At 39.7% G+C, this 23,128-nt stretch overlaps 1 protein-coding gene across 1 annotated transcript in view; it reads right to left on the reverse strand.

The window, feature by feature from the left end:
• Positions 1 to 8,789: 8,789 nt before the first annotated feature.
• The window catches only part of SLCO5A1 (solute carrier organic anion transporter family member 5A1), a 66,577-nt gene continuing 52,238 nt past the window's right edge, over positions 8,790 to 23,128 (reverse strand). The window contains exons 6-9 of the mRNA XM_062502271.1: positions 17,747 to 17,906; positions 13,758 to 13,999; positions 10,467 to 10,531; positions 8,790 to 9,232 (exon numbers count right to left, since the gene is read on the reverse strand). Of these exons, the coding sequence (XP_062358255.1) occupies positions 8,790 to 9,232; positions 10,467 to 10,531; positions 13,758 to 13,999; positions 17,747 to 17,906 (910 nt within the window). The remainder of the gene's footprint in view (positions 9,233 to 10,466; positions 10,532 to 13,757; positions 14,000 to 17,746; positions 17,907 to 23,128) is intronic.

Here is a 23,128-nt window from a genome sequence, read left to right on the forward strand (position 1 = left end):
AGGAATTAAACAAGTGCCTAAATCTGGCAAGTGCTTCTCACATGAGGGACAGCCAAGAGGATGACCTTTGTGGCTTTTTGTGATCTGCAGAGCAGTAGAGATGTGTCTATTCTGAAAGACTTCTTTCCAAAGGCCCCTGGAGGTGGACAGGAAGAACTCTAAAACTTGCACATCTTTGGGAGGTAGCAGTGTTATGTAAAAAGTTTCATCTGGAATTTAAGATAAGGCAGGCAGTATTGCCCTCACAACCTTGAACAGTGTGAGACACCTTCTGAGACAGCCTAGCAACCGAAAGCACTGCAGAAGAGCAAAGATTTGTAGTGCTTCAGCTCCAGAACTAGACACAGAATCACAGAATGGCTTGGGTCAGAAGCAGCCTTAAAAATCATCTGGTTCCAACCCCCACCATGGGCAGGGACATGACTTAGAGCTGCTATCAGTAGGTGAATCCTGATGTTACTGAGGTAAATGCACATTAGCAGCTTCGCAAAAGCAAGCAAGCAAGCAAGCAAACAATTTGATTTGATTTGGATCAGAGAATTATTCTGGAGTTCAGCCACCTGTAGGTTTTTGTGAGTTGAGGGAAGGCATTTTAGAGTGCAGGTCTGAGAATGGACCACCTCCACTCTTCCAACCAAAATCCCTTGAGATGCCTGCAGCTGTCTACACTGAAGTCACAGAAGCAGCCAGAGATGATCTGTGCAAAACAGTCAGGGCTGAGAAGCCAAAAGGTGCATCAGCCTTGTCCACGAAAGATCTACCCAGGACTAGACTTGAGCCCTGAGCAGCCGTGGGCGCCTGGGTACATGTAATGTTGTAACAAATTTCTTCCTTTAATTTCAGCAAAACCCAATCCTGTTTGTGTACTCTGACATCACTTTTCAGTGAGAACCCATGTGCAGCAAACAGGGCACAAGCCAGAGAGTAATTTCAGAAATGCTGTGCCACACCTGAGGGGATGGAGCCCCAGCCTGAGCTGCCTGGGAGCGCCTGGAGCGTGTCCACAGCAGCTCGGGCAGGAGGTGTCAGTGCAGAGCCACGCCACAAGCGCCTCTCCTCAACCTGCATCCCTCCCTGAGCTTCCAGCACTGCATCTCTTCAGTCTGCGACCGGCAACGGCACCCGAGGTGTGCTACAAATCCAACTTCATCCACCTTCCTTGGTTTAACAGCTCTGGTCTTAGACACCGGTGACAAGCAAGGGGATCTGAAAGATGCTTTTTTGTGTGGTTATATGTATTGGAAATGAAAACATGTAACTCTTACTTTGAAATCAGAGAGGATCTGGACCAAATCAACACACATGATATGCTATTTTTTATTTCCAAGTATCAAGTATTCAAGAGTTTGTTTTGTAAACACTTGTTTACAACAGATGCTGACAGTAGGTTTCATTATCATGGGTTATATAACTTTAAAATTACTCTAAGCTCTGCTGAGAAATAAATATAAATTTTAAAAAAACCATACAGGAGCCTAAAGTATGCGAAAACACCCAGCATAAACCGATTATTCTCTTTTTACCACAGCACAGCACCCACACACTCATACCATCAGACATACTTTACAAATTTCCTTAATACTCTACACATTTGCTTAATAATGTTTTTTAAAAACTAAACAGTTACAGGCAGTGTGCCCACTCCATGCTCCTACAATACTACCTAGACTGTTGCTGTTCTGCACAAATCATTTGGTAGAGAGAGGTATGCACTGCAGCCAGAGGCCAAACTCCCATGTGCTCAGCTGGTGAAAAGAGAAGGTCTTCTTTCAGGAAAGCCTCCACTCAACTGTGAATCTCACCGATGCAAAATTTTCTTCTTTTTTTTACTGAAACTCAGCTTTGGATAATTTTGTACATATTTTTTGTTTGGTTTGGAAATTTCCCTCCAAGTTTTGAAATACGCAGTTTGCTACAGAGGCAAAATTTCTGGCCTGTTGGTCAGAAGTGTGGTTAGTGCTATTAGTGCTTTCAGTGCTATTTAGAATACAGATACCCATCCTGCATGAGCAGCCCAGGCACAACAACACAAAAAAAATATGGTTGAGAATTCAAAATGGAAATTTTGTCTTCAAGATTTTGTAATAAAACCCCCCTTTTGTAAATCATAGCTCACTTTAAAGTCAACCAAATTTGGCCTTTTTCCATTCCTAGAGACAGAATTTGCTCTTATTCTAACCCTCTCTTTCTGGTATTTCATGAAAGAACATTCCTATTTCAGATCTCAATCCTCATTTCAATTCAAACACTTCCTAATATTGCTTGGTTAGGTGGTTCCAGAATTTAGCCTAGTGTTTCTTATCATTAGTACAGAATTTATTTTTAGCCCCTGCTTAAGCAAAGCAACTAAATAAAGTAGCACAGCAGGTTGAATACATTCTACACCAGACTTCTGTGGTCTGTGTAGCTTTTACTTTACCTAATAGTGCTGGACCAAATCCTACACAGACACCTGAAATTAGTTTCCCAGAGAAGAGCTAGGTAGGAATTGGCCCATCAGGAATTACAAACACTGTCTTTGTCAGAGCAGTCCAGACTTTAGGAACAGAAACACATGCAGTTGCATCATTGACATGCCTTGAATATGTCATTTAAGTCATAGTGAATACACCATAAAATACTTCAGTACCTATTAGCACCACAGTGTTGTTTAGTCTTTTGTCCAGAGATTATCAAGATGTCTCACCCTTCCTCAAGGTGAACAACATTTTGGATGCTTTTTGTAGCCCTTCATTAATTCCACAGCTTTTCACCAATTCTATATAATGAACAAAACATTGTTACAGGATAACATTGTGACAACTGGTTTGAGATTGAAAAAATAAAAAAATACAATACACACAATGGATAATGCAATAATTAGAAGAGTAGAATGGAATCTGGATAAATAAGCATCTATTCTGTAATACTTGAAGTCAAAAAAACTTTGGAGCTACTTTGAAATTGCAGAGCTACATCTGTGTTTAACAGGCTGTATTAATAATAAAAAAAATAGCTGAAGGACTGGAGGGGTGACTGCTAAAATTATTAACTGTAGTTATTAACTGCAGTTTAATGTAATGGATATGGCCACGGAGCATGGGTAGTGTTAACTTTCCTCTGTAATTTACACAATAAATTATGAAGAAAATATAGGAAAAAATTCCTTCCTCAGGATCAGGTAGGCTTTTTAACCTTTGGCCACAAAGTAACATATATTAGTGATATTCAGTGTTAAGGAGACAAATCATGTGAACCCTGGCCATAGCCTGTCCTCACAATGAAGGCTCCACATCTCTGTGACAATGTTTACATGCAATCTTTTTGAATTGCTATTTGTCAAACAAGGAGAAAAAAAAAAAAAAACAAGAAACAAGAAAACAAGAAAAGAAAAAAGAAGACAGCTCTAATTCCCAACCAAATGATAAATCTACCACCATTATGTTGACTGCCCATCTTCTAAGCACTCTGAAGTGATGAAAATGTCCACAGAATCAAGTCCCGTATGTGAAGAATCTGAAATGAGTTGATTTCAGGTTTATTTAATCTATAAGTAGCTAACACTCTGTCCAAAGCAATGACTGTGCAGGTCACAGTCCTGCTAAATATCTGTTACCAGGTGTTTTAAGCCCCTGGAAAGCAACCACAGCTGGATGGCTTCAGCTAGGGGAAGCCAGATTTTGAAGCATGCAGCATGGCATCTCCTAAGCCATGGTAACAGACACATTATTGAGAGAACAGAAAAAGATAAACCTGTTTAGGAAGCTTTTTAATAACCAGAGAATAGAGTACAAAAGCTAAACAAGCTTGATATTCCCTAGTTCACACACACTTGCTAAAGCACCAGCTTGTTAACTTCCAGCACAAGGTATGGTCTAGCTCTTCAGCCTCAACATTGGATTGGTGAGGCCAAGAATCTGACTCCAAAATAGCAGTAAGACACTTTGGACTTATTTATCATCAGTTTTATGTCAATATAACACCATGAAAAGCTGTGGTATCACATGCACAGAGAAGTGTAGTAAGGCAGCAATTATTCAGGCATTTTGGGGGAGAACCTGCAAGAAAAGTGCAGAGGGTGCTGGCCCCTGTCCCAGACACGCTCTCTGAAGTTCCACTGAGCAGGCAGTGCTCTGCTCCATTTGTGCAGGATACTGACAACTTGTCATCTGAAACCTTGAGGTCCAAATTCTGTGAAAGGGCACAGTTTGAGTCTATAGCATTACCTGAGCAATTTCATTGGCTCTAAGGTCAGATGGGTGCCTTTATTTAATCAATCTCTCAATGCAACGCCCATGTTTTCAAACAGAAATTCATAAAATAAGTGAATGGGAGGAAGAGTGAGAATGAATCTTAGGCCATTCCTACAAAATATTTTGAATTTTAATTGTATTTGAAAATGACAGCCTGCCTCCATTTCGAGATATATAAGTAGCCACACCTGAATGCTGCAGGAGAGAATTCAAGTGCTACTTTGTGCTATTCTGGTTACAGTTGTCACTGAATCCATGGGGGAAGTGCTCATCATAGAAATACTCTTTGGATAAAGGAATTTCTTTTTCAATGCAGACAGGATTCAGTCCCACACTTACATATGTGCATTATTTTCAAGCGCATTACTTAAATATATAAATTTACCCACATATTTAAGTGTTCTGCTGGATCAGAACCATAATTAATGAATAGCTAATGCTACAAATTAATAAGAAATATTTAAAACCCCAAATTTTTGAAAACGCCATATTCAAGTGTTTGTAATTAATTTAGGACCTTTCAAATGTACATTTCTAATACCTAGTAGGAGATTTGTGCCTCCATTCACATAACAGTAAGTTCTGAAGAACAGCATGTTACTACATGCACTTTTAAAGATATATAGGCTGACCAAAGAACTGAAAGTTTCCAAACCATATTTTATCCAGTATGCTCAAGGGGATGAAGGGGGACCAAAACCAGTGGGCTTTTGACTATAATTGGAAACATGGAGAGTCCCACTCTCCAGATTATTCCAGCCCTGCAGAGATCTACAAATTATCTCCTGAGGGTGCTGCTTTCATAAGCACCCAAGGCCATGGCTGTATCCATTCTGAAGTTTTCTCCTTTTTGAGGAAACAAGGGTGAATGGGAGGCTAAGCAGGGACAATTAACCTGTTCACTCAAGTCCATATATTTGGGTTACTTCTGCTCGCGTGTTCCCCACTCTAAATCAGGACTAAGTGGTGGAAGAGGGAGTTAGTCTGGCCCTGTATGGGCATGGTGGCACTTGGACCATCACCAGTTGTTGCTGCTCCATGTTACCACTGGCTGTAAGCCTCAGGCACATGACTTGGGTTTGGTACCAATAGCAGCCTGTGGTGAGCAGGATCTTCTTCACTTTTTCCTGCTTTCACCGCTACCAAACATTTTGTGTTCAGAGACAGAGAGGGAAGACGGCAAAAACTGACTTAATGGAGTTTTATGTTCTGTGGTGAGAGGATCTCGCAGTAGGAAGACAGCATTCACTGGATGACAGGTAAAGTTCTTTTTAGTACCTGTGAAGTTGGTTTAGCACCATGTCTTGACCACGACTACTGCCAGGGGTGCGCTCAGTGTCTGGAGATTCTGCTTCTTCCAGCAATGACAGCCTCAGAACACAGTGTTTGTTCAGCAGGTCTCAGCCCATAATATTGGTCAATGACAATGCTGGAAGTGACATTTCTAGGAAGTGAATGTGTTTCCCCTGCATACCTTTATTGGCTTAGTTTAGACTATTATAGATTACTCATGAGAAACCCTCCTTTAGGAATCAACCAAAAATCAGCCAGAGTTTGGGTTTTCTTTCTTTCAGAAGACACTGATTTAATTGATTTTATAGAAATTTATTCACATTGCCAAAATTATCTATACCCCAAACTAGGATAAAGAATGTTTGAAAAGTAAGGAATTACATTTTGTTTTGCATATAATTCTCAAAGAAAAATTAAAATTTAATTTCTAATTAAAAATTAAAATTGAAAGTATGTAATGAAGGCTTTTTCAGTATTTCTGAAGTTAACATCTTTCTTTCTATATTCCACTTTTTCAGCCATTTAGGAAATATGAATGTTCTTGTAAGTCAGAGGGTCAGGATATCCTAAAAAATAGATGGTCTTCATTGCAACAAGCTCTGAAATCCCTTGAAAGCTCAGAAACACCTGCAGCTGTGGAAGTGTCACTTTTATCACTCTCATTCTTTGGCATCAGTGCCATTAGCTCCTGACAATCCTAATATGCTCTCCCTTGGTTTCAGTATGGAACAGAAGCACACCAGGCATGAAATAGAAGAGATCGAGATAGATGATTAATCTTTAGTCTTTTACAATTCCCTAAATGCTCTGTTTCTGAGGTATTTGAAAAGATTGTCACTCTTCACTTCTCCTCCCTGTGATGATTAAAATGGGGAAGTAATAAAAATGGATGAGTGCTGGGTTGCTTTGTCCTACTACTTTGCCAATTTTTGCCACGGTAGAAAATTTTTGGTGCAACAAGCATTTGAGACTGAAGCAAAATGAAACATTTTAATCATCTGTTCTGATCTCCTATGGCATATAACATCTTTGAGCCAAGGAAGTTTACTTCTCTGGACAAGAAATGTAGAACCCAGTTATCTCAGGAAGTGTGTGCTGACTGAGGACCTGTATCTGGTGGCTGCATAAGAGGAAAAGACAACCTCAGGCTTAACCAAAAAAGGCTGCTAATAGGGACAGAATAGCAGGAAGAGATCAAAACAATATTCCTCTGTGTTTGGGGTAGAAGAATAGGAGTTTTCAGAAAGGAAGAGTAAGAATTGTTACAAACTACACAAATGGACTGAGACATTCTGAAATAAGCAGCCCCATGGGTAGTCCCACGTGCTAGTTAAGAGGATCCAGGTGATGACAAAAGGCAGTTGGCAAAGGCAGAGAGGGAAATCTACTCTTCCCAGGACAACTCAATGGTTGCCTAGGAGAGTACTGCCTTTATTTTCAAGGACTTGGTTCCATATAATGTTTGATCAATATACATGTTCTAAATTGAAAAATTAAATCAGGAATAACTCTGTTCAAAAATATGTAGAAGCTCTGCTCCTTCCTATTTATTTGCACACAAGTTCTCTACTCTGCAAAATCCAAACCAGACTATCACTGAGTCCTCTTAAAAGACTGCTTTTTCATTTTCTACACTTCTAAGACTTCCCCTACAGGACACAATAGTGTCTTGACTTTCCAGCGTTCAACTGACATAATTTTCTGCCCTTTGAGACATCATTAGTACCTCATGAACATGGCACTACAAAGTCTCCAGAGCAAGAAATGAAATGCCAAGCACATTTGATTAGAAAGTCTCAGCATCTCCCAGGGAGAGAACATACTACAGTAATATGGAGTAAACAAAGGCCACATCATGTCCTGTGAGTCCACACTTGACGATAATTTCTATTCTTAGCTCTTCACCCGAAGGGCCAAAGGAGAGACAAACTCACCCTCTGTCTTCACAGGAGCTTTCAGTGAAGCTGAGAAAAGGAAAGGCAGACATGTGTGGGACAAACCACACAACTAGGACCTCCAGCCCTGTCCCACCAGGCTGCCTGGTGCTGGGTGTCACCAGCCCTCCCTTCCCAGCTGCCCTGGGTGCCCGGAGTGCAGGGAGTCTCCCAGCTGGCACCACGGTGGGCAGGATTCCCTGGATTCCCCCGGAGCCCCAGTTCCTCTGCCCACTCCTGCAGCCTCAACTCCGCTGCCGCTGGCTGCCAGGGACCCGCCAGGTCCCAGACACCAGATGAGGCCATTAGCTCTCCCTCAGGAGACTCCCTCCCTTAGCCAGTCTCCCTCAGAACTTTCTCACTGAAGCTGAACTAGACTGGCATGCAATTCTGAAAGACAGCCAAACTTCCTATCAAGCTATAACCACCTGTTTTCTTCTTCAGGAAAGTATGGACTTGGTGCTAGTAACAGCCACCCAAATGACATTGCAGAAACACACACATATCTGCTCTGGTATGTGTGTATGAGTCCTACATCTTAATGTTACTATAAACCAATACTGAAGTTTTTTACTTCAAGCATTACAGTATCCTATATACTTTGTGAAGAATGACTACATCCCATCAAGTGAAAATTAATGCACATTTTGACAAGATAAAGATGTTACAACTCAACATTTGCAAACGTTACCTGATGCATAAATCTTGTATGGCTTGACATGTTATTAACAGTACTTTAAACCTTATGTTATTTTTTAATTTAATGATTATGCCTGAAAATAGCCCCTTTCAAATTCAGTTACAGTAATGTCTTTAAAAGCAAGCTTTAAACTTAATTTACTGCACATACAATTATCCAAATAAGTTGCATAGTTTAAATAAGTTCAGTTGTGCTTTGTAGCAGAACTCACAGTAATTACTCATATTTTAAAAATATCATTTGCAGATATGAAGCTGACTATACATTTAAGCATTTTTGTGAGTCTAGACATCAACAGTATGAGTTTTTGTCACTCTTCCACTGACTTCTGCTGTTTGTAACACCTCAACTTTACAATGACATTAGATCAGAGCATGGACATTTAATGGACACATCTGAAATAATTACAAACACAATTTTTAAAACTCCATCATCGGGAGGGGAGAAATAAGAACTTGGGTTGGTTTGAGGTATCCAGCCCTCAGGAACATATTATGGTTGTTTGCATCAAGCTTTGTTGGTTTTATCACGTGTTACATTTAGATTAAAAATAGAAGGCACGGGTGTTTTACAAGGCGCCGTAACTAAGTCAACCAACAAAACTAAATATTACATTACCAAGCCAGGGGTCTATATCTCAACAACTTCTTCCAATGCATTTTCATTTGAGGAATTTATTGCTTCTGAAAAAGGGCCGGGGTAGGTCTGTGCTAAGCAGTTCATTCCTTGTGCCACACTGATGTCTCCTTGGGAACTGAAGGTAGGGCAGGATCTAGTCCGTGCATAGTTTTGTTGGGGTCCAGCTTGTCCAACCATCTCACTCACAGTGTTCACCGGCGAAGCCCTCCAACTCTGTCTCTGCAGTTGTTCTTCTTTACACTTTATGGAATACCAGGCCAGGAAAATAAAAAAGAATCCCACAAACTTGAGAGCAGCTGCCAACCCAAAGTAGACAAAACGAAACGAGGTGACATCGTATTCCCAACAAGATCCTTGTACGCCACAATCCTGTTGCCAAAGCATGCACGTGGTGTCAATAACAGCCCCAAAATAAATTGGAGTGGGAATGTAAGCTGAAACAAAAATAGCAAGAGAAATAATATGTGTTAGCATATTGTGGAAAACTTCTAAAGAAACTATATGCCCCAGCCAAAGAGTGTAGGTTGAACATTTTTGAGATTTCTACACTGCTGTTCCCATATGAAATGTAAAACATGGAAAACTGGCCAGCCAGTCTTCCCACCAATACTAAAAAAAATACTAAACCCCCACACGTGAAACTTACCACAAATGGAAGAGAAATAAAAGAAGCCAAGGCAGTGGCACCTTACAACAGGTACTTCAATCTGCTGTCCCCAGACAGCTCTTCTTGAGCTATGTGTCCTCCCCAAAAAAATCCAATTTTGCTCTCAGGAAGATAGAAGGTGACACACACTATCTCCATAGCATTACCTGTGGAACATCCTTTGCCTATGAGCTGGGAAAGGTGCTGTTTTTCCATTAAGGTGGAAAAGCAGAAAATCAGAAAATGTTTTTGAAGACAGATGTGAGGGGTAAAACCATTAGGATTATAAATTTCCTTTTGAACAGATCTTCCCAAGAAACAGTTTAACTTCTAAGGCAGCTAAAAATGCAGCCAGTCCAATGAATGCTCCTGCTTTCCCCAGAAGTACATCTTTAAGATGAGACTGAAACATCCTTCCTCAAACAAAACTTTAAGATGTAACTATATGGGCTTCCCTTATTCTCTTAGAATAGACCTTGCTTGTTCTAGTCATCTTTTTCATAGCAGCTGAACACCTGGAGTGTTTTTATGGGCAGGAAATTAGAAATTCAAGAGCTTGAAAGAGAATGCTTTGAAAAATAAAGACTCTTAACATCTATCCATTTTTGGTTTGAAACTCTTGAAAGACATTAAATAATATTTGAAGAAAGGCATTAAGACATTAAGTAACAAATACTTATTTTTAAAATTATGAAAAGTATTGTTATTGCTGAGAACAACAACGTTCTGCTTTTAAAAGCTAAAAAATCCTTATAAAATAATACTTAGTAACTATTAATTTTTAAATACAATTTGAAACTTTTGAAACTGAAAAAATACCTTTCTGTGAATTAATGTTGTTCTATAAAGTCAGTAACCAAAAAAAATAAATTAACCACATTTTCAGATGCAATCCTTTCAGAAGTTATTAATTTTAGGTTCCTAATACAGTTAGATGTAGATTTATGGAATTTTAATGCTTTTATGGTGCATTTAAGCTGAACATGGCCTTTATGGAAATGCTGATCTACTGTGAGACTTACCAAGAGTTCTTAATAAAACAAACTGCATTCCTAGTGCAAAGGGCCGCTCCCCATCTTCCACAGACCTAACAGGTGAACAGAAAACTCCAGTGAAGAAACAGCCATAACCAATAATCATCCTGGTATGTTCTGCCCCATGGCTTCTTTCTCAGCTATAGAAAAATCTTTGTCTAAAATTCTTGTCTTTAGCTTCTACTACTGTTAACTCCTTCTGCTAGGAAAAAATGCAGCCAGCCCATCATGGACCTGTTTAATCAAAATCTCAGTCATGCCTTTTGACCTTTCTTTACCTGTGCAAGGCCTGAAGAATTTGAACAAAATACATTAAGGAAATTTACAGAATCCACACAAAATGTTTATGGTTTCTCATGATAGCTTTCTTTTATTTCATACATCTTAATTTATTTTTCTTAGTATTTTTGAGGCAAATTAGAATTAATAGATAACTAAATTGCTGAAGGCTGTACTCAGTTTCTGAATTTAACAAATCATTGGCAGCATAAGCACTTTGGAGTTATTTTAGGAAAAATATCAGGACAAACATCCAAACAGTGTCTTTAAACACCTTTTCAATTCAAGTAATACAAGATTCCTTCCAGTGGCTTCAAAGGAAAAATGTCAAGCTTACGAAGACTAAATACAAAGTAACAAAATTCCACACTGCAACTACAATTTTAGTAAACCACAAATTATCTACTGATTTTAAAGTATTTTTAATTCTTAATCTAAAGATCTTAAAATAGACAGCTTCTAATGACATTGAAATACACCATAAAAGCACACAAAAAGTCTGCATTCAAAGATGTGATGCAGCTGTGAAATCCAGTTTTGAAGTCAAGAAATGAAAAGTTGGAGAACCAACTTGGGCCACAGACCTTGGACCAGTGCACAAAGCACAGTATGTGGTTTGGGACAGCAGGTGTCACTGTCCATGTGTGTGGGCCCCCATTATTTGTACTGAGCATTACAAATTCCTGTTGGAGATTATGTTGCAGTCCCTTACGTACCTCACTTTTGTGAAGTTCACTGCAATATTGATCTTCTTTTGCCTTGCCTAATTGCAATGCGAGGGCAATATTTTTTTTAGTAGTATTATATTACATGTGGGAAATCCAGAGACAGAAGGAATAAAGTCAGAAGTCTCTGAATATGTATAAAAGAGCTGTGCACACAACAGTTGAGGTAAGGCTGAGCAGCTGCAATTCTGATGCACCCTGCCCTGAGTGCCTGGCTTCAATGTCCCAACAGTGACCCTTATATGTGTTCTATGAGTTTTTGGAAAAACAAACTGGAAGGAAAAATTCCTCAGTGGGACACAGCACAGTCTTCCCTATGTCAGCCGCAGGCTTCTGCTTAAACCTTAGCACTTGAGCTGAGAAAATGACAGCAAGAGAGTGCTTGTCCTTGGAAGGGGTGAGACAAAGATTCCTGCCAGAGGGTTTCTCAGCTGTGCTCACAACTGAGTCTAAGGATACCAAAGCTAAGCCCTGACCTGCCTCATGTTTTCCAAAGTTCCATGACCTATTACAATTATTTGCCGCTATTATTACTTTTAGAGGGGCCTACATTTGTTCCAGAATATCAGAGTGAAGCTCTGAAGACAGCACTACCAGAAAGAAATCCTACTTGATTGGGAGGACCATTCTCACAGAAATAAAAGGAGTAAGACTGGTGTAAAAAAAAAAGCTCAATTTGAAGACATATTTTACACAAAACCAGGACAAAAGGTGTCTCTATGTTAGCAATTAATGCAGCTAAACAGCTAGTGCTGAGACCTGACATGAACACCACAAGCATTTCAAGCATTTGTAGGGATTTACTTCCGACCAGCTTTAATCTGGTACATGGACAGAGTGCCCATTTGCACCTGGATCATTTTGGGTGTGCTTCTGAAGAGTACTTCAAACACTAGAAGAGGCTTCCTAGAGAAGTGGTCAATGCCTCATACCTGTCAGTGTTTGGACAACGTCCTCACTAACAGGTTTTTATTTCTGCTCAGTCCTGTAGTGGTCAGGCAGTTGAACTGGGTGATTAGAGGGAGTATTTGCCAGAGCAGGTAGGGACAGGACATGGGGCAATGGCTTCAAACTGAAAGAGAGTAGGTTTAGATTAGACACTAGGAGAAAATTCTACACTGTGAGGGCAGTGAAGAACTGGAACAGATTGCCCAGAGAAGTGGTGGATGCCCTATTCCTGGAAGAGTTCAAGGTCAGGCTGGATGGAGCTCTGGTCTAGAAAAGGTGTCCCTGTCCAAGACAGCATGTTGGAACTAGGTAATTTTTAATGTCCTTTCAAACCCCTTCAGATTCTATGATTCTGAGCTCACTGAAGGTCCCCTCCAACTAAACTATTTTGTTATTTTATTTTTACCTTCCAACTCATCTTCATCTGAAAAGAACTTACTTCTTCAACTCTGAGCTCTTCAGCTTCAGATCCCAAACCAAACAGACATCTTTAAACTATTCTTTGTCCTCCAGTTACCAGCAGAACCAACACTTATTGGTATGCTTTGTAAATTCTAGTCAGTAATTATATAATTTCCTCTAATTCCTCCTTCTCTTTAAAAGCAGCAACATAGATTAAACAAATACAAATTTATTTTAGCAGCAGACCATATTATATTTTTTGAGCTCATTTTTCTTTAAAAATCAGCAGGACTTCAATTACAGGAACTATGTTTTAAATGCACAAAGATGTTACAGGGAATGATTATGTTTATCAAACTAGATGGAAGAGATGGGAAAAGCCAATCCAGAAATATGAATGCTCTTTTCAAACTGACAAATAAATACCACTGCCTTTTTCCTACAAAGGCTGTTCTGTTCCCTCTCCTTAGGGTAGAGGCAGTAACACCACTACTACAGTACAAGTTCAAAATTCTTTGAAGATAAAGAAGGAAGACTCAAAACCAGGCATGTGGCTGGAATGAGCAGTTTTAAGAATGAGAAAAGGGTAATTTTCAATACTAACTTTTTTCATTTGCATTTGAAAATCCAAACCGTTGCCCCAAGAAGATTGAAAATTTTTCAGGAGTAATCATTTTCTTCCATGATGCTTTGCTTGTTTTCTCTTTATGGCACCTGGAATTTACTGTGCGCTTCATATTTCCTAAAGTGGATTATCATATTACATATTCTAAATACAAACAGATTTCACCCTATCCCTGTAAGCCCTTTCTCTTTTTAAGGCTACACAAGGATTCTATTCACTGTTTAAGGACACACAAGCTCGACAGGCACTAGTGATAGCGGGCATGGCGAAAATCCTTACAAAACATAACCGAGTTCTCACCTGAGTGTCACTATGACTGCTGAAGGCTGGGCACATGCTGTTATAAGGGTTACAATGAAGAGGAAGATGAGGAATGGGATGAGCGTGTTGCAGGTTCGATCACACTTCCCGGACACGGCGTAGCCGTTCTCATTCAGGTAGGTTTTGACAATCACCAGCCGGAGCTGACTGCGCTGGCCCACTGTCGGCGGAGTGATCACCTGGCGACTCTGCACACAGGCACAGTCTGTGTAATTTCTGACCTGGCAGAGCAAAAAAGAACATTTCCACGTGAAAAATACATGTAAGAAAGACATTGCAAAGAGACACTGTACAACAGTCCTGTGGTACTTCTCAACTGAGAATCTTCTGCCTTGAGCATCATTATCCCGAGCATAAGAAAAGTTATGTCTTCAAGTAATTTCAAAGCTGGCCAGAATTCCCTGTGACGACATTGCCTTTTCATTGCTTTATTTAGTCTGAGTTTTTAAAAAATTTGGAATATATTTGGGAAATATTGACAAAACAATTTGATCACTTCTGAGAGGGAGGCTGGAGAAAAATAGTTTCTCTTGTACTGCAGAAAATGTGAGGAAACGCTCTTCAGGCAGCAGTGACAATGACATATTCTGAAATTCAGCAAGCTCCTTGCTGACTTTCATATTCAGGTAGTCTCTTCTGCCATGTTAACAGAAGGCTACCCAGATCTGGCCAAAGAGCAACAAGCTGCACTCCATGCTTGAAGCTCAGGACCCTCCACCTGGATGAGGCTGTAGATGTGGACAGGAGCAAAAGCAGAGAATAACGGGAAAGCAGAGACCAAAACAGTGACACTGGAGGACTGACTGAGAGATTCCTGAATGGATAAAGGGAATGAAATTAAGAAAAAGAGACTGAATAAAGAAGTAGCATTTCACAGACAAACAGGACTGTAATTTGAACAGGGGAGGAAGAGCTACATCAGAAGTAGCCTTCTTTCACATTATGCCACTTCTGTTTTCATCTAATGTATGGCAAGGGGGTGTGAAGCAGATCAGAATATTCCAGTGCTACAGAATAAACAGGCCAGGACATATGTGATATTACAGGAAGGAACTTTCTGTTTCAATTTTTGCATTCATCAAAGACCACACAGGCACAGGAGTTACAAAATCATCTTAAGATAGTGAATTTAAACACTTAGACATCAAGACATATCCAAATCATGGGTGTTTGTCAGTTTTAATGTTTATCTTTATATGCATCCATGCCATCATGAAGCCTCGCACTTTTTTCCCCAGGGGACTTAGCTGAACATCTTAATAATGTATCTATTTATCCAGTATTTTACCTCCCATTTTCAAAACGTGACTTCAGGTATTTTTTTTCCTTAGATTAAGAATATTGCACTACAAAGATGGAAGGACCCATATTTCATTTGGATTTTCTATAATACTCACTATTATACCTTAACTCTTCCAAAAAGGAGTCATTTAGCTTCACAACAGTTAAGAGGTATTGATGTTATCTTCATTTTGTAGTTAAGCAACTAAAACGGATCAAAGACTTCACAAACATAGATGATTAATTTAAGACAACTGGAATCCTTTTTTTCAGAGCTATAAGAACTAAATATATTCTAAATGTAACTTTTCATGCCTTCAAATACAGATTTAGGCAGTCTACCTAGAAGTGGCACTTCTGGTTGTTGCTCATGTTCATCATCCAGAACATGAAGAACACAAGATTAAATGACCAATGGGGTGAAGTTCTGTTTAAATGACTTGCCCAACAGCACTTAGAAACAAAGTCTAAGACAGATTCTGGTTTCCCAAGGCAGCAGTCCACTCTAACACCACGTGAGTACCTGATTTCTTTCTGATTGCTTCCAAATGCAAATGCCAAATAGGAATCCTACAGAAATAAGACCTCTTTACTATACAATCTTGGTTCATCACCAGTGAAACTAAGTCTGTGTATTAAATGAGACAGAAATACTAAGAGTATAGCAATAGATATATGTATAAATAAATATAAATACAAATATAAATATAAATATATATTATATATTTAAATATTAAATATATATTATTTAAATATTTATTTATATTTAAATATATATTTATATTTATATATATTTAAATATATATTAAATATATATTATATATTAAATAAATATTAAATATATATTATATATATATATGTAAAACAGGTATGGACTGTACACTGGTACCCTTTTGTCTTAGTTTGAACTTTTAAATGGATAATTTAGAAAACACTCTATGTTATAAATTTAAATCCAAATATTATATGTTAGCAATAGTTTGTGTGTTATACAGCAACACTAACTTACATTGGTTGTTTTTAAAAGTACCATACAAAAAAGGATTATTTAATAAAAAAAAATACCTTTTCCAAGCAATGCCAGCCCTATTCTATTCACCATTAGCTACTGAGTTAAAAACTTCAGGCCATGAAGCATATTTTCTTAAATCATAAGTTGCAACAGTATGTTTCAAAATCTGTAGTGAAGAGCACACACCCACAGAGTATTTCCCTACTAAATACATTAACTGTGCTACTTCAGTATCAGATGAAATGCAACAAAGATCAAGCCTGTCTCAGTCCAGGAAAGCACAAAGTAGATTATATCGACCCTGACATTTAAGCACTGGATCACACTGCTTTTCCAACTGGTCAAAACAATTTTCTACTAAAAACCAGAAAGCTAATCCAAAAAGGAAGAAAAAAAAATTAAGGGAAACTAATCTGTTCTCAGTGGCATCTATGTATGAACATGCTTTTTCAGACCATTGCCCAGCTGACCTGAGAAAACAGTGCTGGACCTTACATCCTCCTGCTCCACAGGCTGGCTCACAACTGCAAATCAGGATACTGATACTTTTTAAGTAAGCTCTCTAGAAAGCACAATCAAGCCCGAAGAAAATCAATGTTTACATTACTTCTTGTCTTTCTTAATTATCCTTTTTTTGAAGGGCAGTTCTGTAACAGAAGAATTTAAGAGTTCATTTTCTAAGGAAACTAATATGACCATAATGCTCTGCTGATACTTCAGTCAGATTCTACTTTTCAGCTGTCTTCTTGTGTCCAGTCCTGGAAATTGCCAAATTTCCATGGTTTGGTTTTACCAGCAGGATATCCTTCCCCAGTTCAGCATAACTAGAACTCTGGGCTGCAACAAGCAATGTATTTCCAAGAAAGAAAGTAGATTATTAACATCTTTTAAGTTCTGGTTACTTGAGTTTGATGACAACCTTCATTTAGCCTGGAAGAGGTTTAGAAAAAGGCCATGGGACTGGTCAAACTGTTTTACAAGAGCAGAATACATGGGCAGTCTTTACCTAGTCAGGCAAACCACAGACCTATCAGTGCACCAGTGCAGGTGCAAGAGCTACTTGGGCAAAATGATGAGGCTGACAAAAACAACAATGATTCAAAACAAATCATAATTAAATTTAAACATGAACTTAAACCACTTCCAACTACCTGAAGAGTTAAGTTCTTCCTTCAGTTCAGAGAGGGAGTCACAAAAAAACCCAAACTGCTCTAAAAGGTAAGACTGAGCTTGAAGAAAGACAGTTTGACATAGCTGCCTATGTTGGCAGAAAACTGAGTTAGATGACATTGACTCAAGGTACCCTCTCCAAGCCCTGCAGGAACAGCAGGCATGCAGGTCACCGCCACCAAGGTCTTTGGGGTCTGTATGGGCAACACCCACCCTCCCTATCCCAGGGCATTGGCACTCACTCAGCTGGAGGATTTACTCAGTACAAATGAACCTGTACTTCAGATTGGTATATAACTAAAGGAAGTGGGCTGGGACCATGCAATAGCAGCATTGCCAGTCTTTCAAATGATGGAAAGGCTCAGAGATGCATGAATGACCTGCAGAGAACTTCTCTGAAGCTCAGAGGAGGGATGCTGGAGCTAGGAACAGAGAAGTCTTCGATCTGCACACATCCCAAGGGGCTACTCAGGGGTTGTGTGTGGCTGGTGGGTGAAGCACTTACCCCTGTGCTGTGGTTTCCACCACTGATGCAGCCAGCTAGGCAAGGATTAAAATATGTTATTCCATCTGATCCACAGACAGGCTCGTACTCATGAATCTTACATCCACAGTTAACATTACAGCTTCCAGTCAGATTCCTGTGGGCCATGGCAAGAGTGGGACTGAAGAAAGGAAAAAGAACATGCTAGTAGAACACACAAAGATATCCATATTCTCCTGTACAGAGGGAGCAAACATCCTACTCATTAACTCTGGAACTGAGAGGTGATTATTAGACAAAGACTGTGTTAACTCTAGGTTATGTATATGACTTAAACAATAAAGGTGAACACCCGAGTCATCATCCTTGCCATCAACTGAAAACACAATAAAAGAAATAATACCAAAGTTTAAAATTTATATCATATTTGGCTAGGTAATATGTGTATTTTAACCCTGGGGTTTTTTTCCCCTCTATGAAGTAAGACACCACTACTGTATATGTCTATTCTAAAATGCAGTAATTTCTTGTTGATTACTAATGAAAGACTCAAAGGATTCTGTGAACTAATAGACATCTTTTCCCACATACCAACAGCTGTTCAGAAGACAATGCTTTATTTTAACAATTACTTACACACATATGTAAAATCTACAGGAAGCTCTCTACATCTGGAAAACTGCTGTGCTTTTACTAAATGTCTGTAAATCAATCACCACTCTGCTTCCCTAGACCATTCCCCAAATTCCTTATGGATTTGGACATATTTCAAGTGTTTCCTTCCCATCCTTGAGTCAAGGCAGCTTAAACACCTGCACCTACATGGCTCCCTAAAACTACACAAATCTATACTTGGTCTTTGAGAGCTCTGGCCAAAATGCAAACAGTAGCTTACTGTTGCTTACTTGTATTCACTTCAGTAGTCCTTGAGAATTGTCTGATGATTACACTGAGAATGATTAATGTCTGAGAATTATACTGGAATGCACAACCACTTGACACCAAGCACTACAGTGTAATGCTGAATTAAGTGCTCTGTCTTGTTTGCCCTGCTCTCAGTACTGTTTAGTGGCCACCACTGTTTAAAACTACCTCAAGTACCCCTGCTATGAGCAGATCAGTAGATATCCAGGGAATTTCAGCACCTCTTCAGCCAGGCAGGAGCTGAACGGAATCTGGATTGGGTTTATAGCTGCATCCTCAAGATCCTGTACACATGCTCAAAGTCACGGCTGCAGAGCCTCACAAGGGCTGCTGTTGGCTTCTCTTCACGTCTGAAATGTGTGGACAAGGCCAGTTTGAAAGTTAACAACTAGCAGCAGACTTACTGCATCCCAGCTACCCCAGGGACCACAAGAAATGCTCTTCTGCTCCCATCTTCTACCCCTGACTAGACCAGAGGCTTGGCTCAGGAGCCATTCTGCACACAGCATCTGTCACCCATGCTGTTTGTCACTTTATCTCCTGTCATTAGTGACACTCAGTAGCATGACTGCTGCTCACAGCATTCTACTTGACTGGTTTTCTTGTATTTATTACACCACTATTTGCTTTTGCTGAATATGCTTGTCTTCCCAGCTGTGCACTTTTGCAGACAAATATTACTAAGTAGCTTTCAAATATTTATTGACTATCTACTGATCACACAAATCAGGTTCACAAATTTAGCTCTCGGAACTACTTTACACTTTATGGTTTAGTTGGATGCTAACCAAAGCCTTTCTGAGTGTTTTGTTTCTTGCTCCATAAACAAATAAGATACACTTTTAGAAACAAGTTACAGCTTGAGCAGGAAGTTAAATATCCAGGACTGGTAGTAGTTCTGTCACTTTCTCAGCTATCCGCTGAAATTTGTCAAATTATACCCTGCTGGATTTCAATAAGCAGAATGCAGCAACACATCATATAGCAATGGGCAGACTTTTCCAGTAATCTCTCAACAGAATTTTTTCTCCAAGTGAAAAAAAACCCCAAAACATTCACCAGGAACATACAAATTTCAGCAGCACAGTGACAAAAGCTTTTCACACCAACAGAAGAAGCAGCGTTTTTAGAGTTTTACAAAATCCTGGTCAGCCTGCTGAGCTGGATGTCCCAGATACCTGAATACATGGCATAAGGAGAGACTCCACAACCTGCCTGGGACAGCCTTGTACCCTGTTCCTGTTGACAACAGGGCTCTGCCACACTGCACATGACCAAGTCCAGGGACAGCCCAGACTGCTGGGAAAAGCACAGCTCAGGTTCCACTCTCCAACCTCTCTCATCCTGCAGCACAAATTCTTCTGCTCTCTTATCCCCCCACCACCTAAAACCCTTCTCAGGAACAGAGGGGTAGGCTTGTTCCACAGGCAGGAGAACCCATTGTTTACGTGGCTAACTCCCTTCAGCTGCACCGCTAAACATTGCCACGACACAGAGGTTAGGCAATCAGCTTAAAAAAAAAAGGTTAATGAAATCAGGCATGCAAGAAATGAGAAGCATGAAACTGGAAACTGAACTGAGACCCCTGTGATAATTTAATCTCAGAGACATTTTTTTGTTTGTCCAGGAAGACAAGTTCACAGATACACGAAACAAATATGCTCAAATTAATAACAAGTTACTGCAAGCTCTGTCTCTCCAGCTTTCACCACCTTTTGTCCTCAGCATATCACTGTAAGGCTTATTTGGGGAATTTCTTTTCATTGCTTAGAGCATATACCTTGCACACAGAGAGGTGTGGGTTTTTTCATCCTTTCAACGTGTAATACACAAAATCATCTACTAACAGCATTTCCTAAAGTTCATTATCGGACAGTTTTCACAGGCTCATGCATTCATCTTCATTACCTTCACTCTTCACTCACTGTTCACTCTTCTTTCAGTGGTGGAAAACAAATGAAGGATGAAGGAGTTTCAGATGCTGGGGGCATGAAATCTCTACTAACACATGTCTGTGTATACCCATTTTGATCATATGGGATCAACCATACAGCACATACTCCAACAGATATCTTGAACACTTCTTTCAGGAAGGAATCATTTTTTTCTTGAAGGTATATATTTTTCTGGAAGTAAGCTGAACCAAAAGACTCTACTAATCTTGCCTTCTGGCATTGGGAGGCTGCCTACTCTCCACAATGGAAAACAAAGCATTTATCCCTGAATTACAGCACAGCACATCACAGATTTACCTGCATCATCCATTAAGAGTAGGTTCTTAGGGAAATTGCACCAAAGCTAGTATGTCCTGCTCAGGAACTGATCTGTGGGAAAAGCAGCCTAATTTCAATGCAGCAGCTGCTGTAGAAACATGGGATGTCTGAGAAAGAGCTGCTCTGCTTGTTTCAGCAGGTGAAATAATGTCAACTTGCAACACTGCTGCACCTGAGCTGTCACGGACACCAGTCATGCACGAGCACACAAACAGAAACCAGCCCCAAATGACAGCACTTCCTGAACTATTCTTTCAATTACAAACAATGATGCTGCTCCTACCATTAATAAGATTCAACTGCAAGTTCACTAAAGGTGTGCTGGGACAAAACCCAGAACCTCATCTGTCAAACTGCATTTGTTCACTTCTCAAGGAGACTGTTCTGTGTCTCCATGACACAATGCTAGTAAAGCTGATAAAAAGAAGACCTTTATTAGAGGTGACTAACAATATAAAGGACACTAGTTTCTCATAGTTTTTTTCTAAATCATGTTTTTCTTTCCAACTATTACTCGAGGCAAGGTTTGTAGTATAGGATTAAAGTAAGAAAAGGGAAAATATAAAATGGGAGATTTATTGTCTGTATTTTTTTGAGCTGTGACCTGTTATTTCACATACTCAGGCTCAGACTGAAACATCACTATATTGGTAGTCAATGAACATATACTGGGGAGAAAATGTGGATCCTCTTCCCACAGAGTTACAATTTAAATGAAATACAATTTTTTTAAAAGGTTGTCAAACTATACTTTGGTAGCATCTGAACAAATAATTGATTTTGCATACAGTTTTAGTGATCTCACTGCAGTAACCCACAGGACCAAAGAAATACAAAGAGAAGGAGATAACCCCACCACATAGTTTCTATAATCTTAATATTGGGCTATATGATAAAAACGATCATCTCAATTTGATAGCAGTATTTTTGGTCTTGTATTGAAGGACATTCTGGATGGCAGAGATCTGCAGTCTCCTTGTTGGCAAGCAGCTGGAATTGCAGCAATGATGCAATTTTTGTGTAGCTGTCAAACAAGGGACCCTCTCACTTGTGTTAGCTGGATTCCTTCTTTGCTGTTATTGTTCTGATCCAATTAGTCACTGCTTTCAAGTTAAGGGAAACCACTGGCTGATTGGACTGAAATAGATACAAGAATAACAGAAAATGGTGATACAAGAGGAAGGATATAAATATTTTTTATGTGAAATACCTCAGTAAGCCAATTTCACACTATAACTAAACTTTAATTGCACCAAAACAACACAAAGCAATCAAAACAAGTCTGTGTTGATTCATTACATATCAGAAATGTGAGAGATGGAATTGAACTAACCCAGGAATCTGTCACTATGAGTAAGCTCACCATAGAGGCTGTTTTAGCTGCCTTATATGACAATACATGCAAGAGACAGGTCTGAAAAAAAAACAAAGCAGCTGATCTCATCTCTGCCATTTCCCTTCTGTTCAGTACTGGTGAGGCCACACCTACAGTGCTGTGCCCAGTTCTGGGCTCCTCAGTAAAACAGAGACATGGATATACCAGAGAGAGACCAATCAACGCCCACTAAGATGATGAAAGGACTGGAGCATCTCTCTTCTGAGGAAAAGCTGAGAGAGCTGAGTCTGGTCAGCCTGGAAAAGGCTCAGGGGGACTTCATCAATGCCCATAAACACGTGAAGGAATGATGCAAAGAAGACAGAGCCAGGCTCTTTTCAGTGGTGCCCAGTGCCAGGAACAGAGGCAATGGGCACCACTGAAACACAGGAGCTTCCCTACAACCACCGGGAAAGCTTCCACTGTGAAGGTAACTGGGTGGTGACACAGGTTGCCCAGGGAGCCTGTGGAGCTTCCCTCCTTAGAAATACTGAAAAGCCATCTGGACTCTTGTCCAGACCTTTCACTCATTTAGGACTTCCCACCTGGATGCTGTTATGGTGCAAGAGAAGGGATGCCATAATGTGGTTTGAAATAAGGCTCCTTACACTGCAATTCAAATACCAAACATTCACTCAGAACAAGGATGAGGAATGGAACAATAGGTTCTTAAATGCTGAGATATGTAATACAGAGGTGCCCTTGATCTTCCTGAGAACAGAAATGCTGATGACATGCCAACAACAGCAAAAACTGCTCGTGCCCAACATAAAACAGGAGAAAATCCTTTCCAATATATTCTAATCTGTGCATGCCTCCAGGTCCCATCCA

Source organism: Cinclus cinclus, chromosome 1, assembly GCF_963662255.1.
Source record: "Cinclus cinclus chromosome 1, bCinCin1.1, whole genome shotgun sequence".
Classification (NCBI taxonomy): Eukaryota; Metazoa; Chordata; class Aves; order Passeriformes; family Cinclidae; genus Cinclus; species Cinclus cinclus.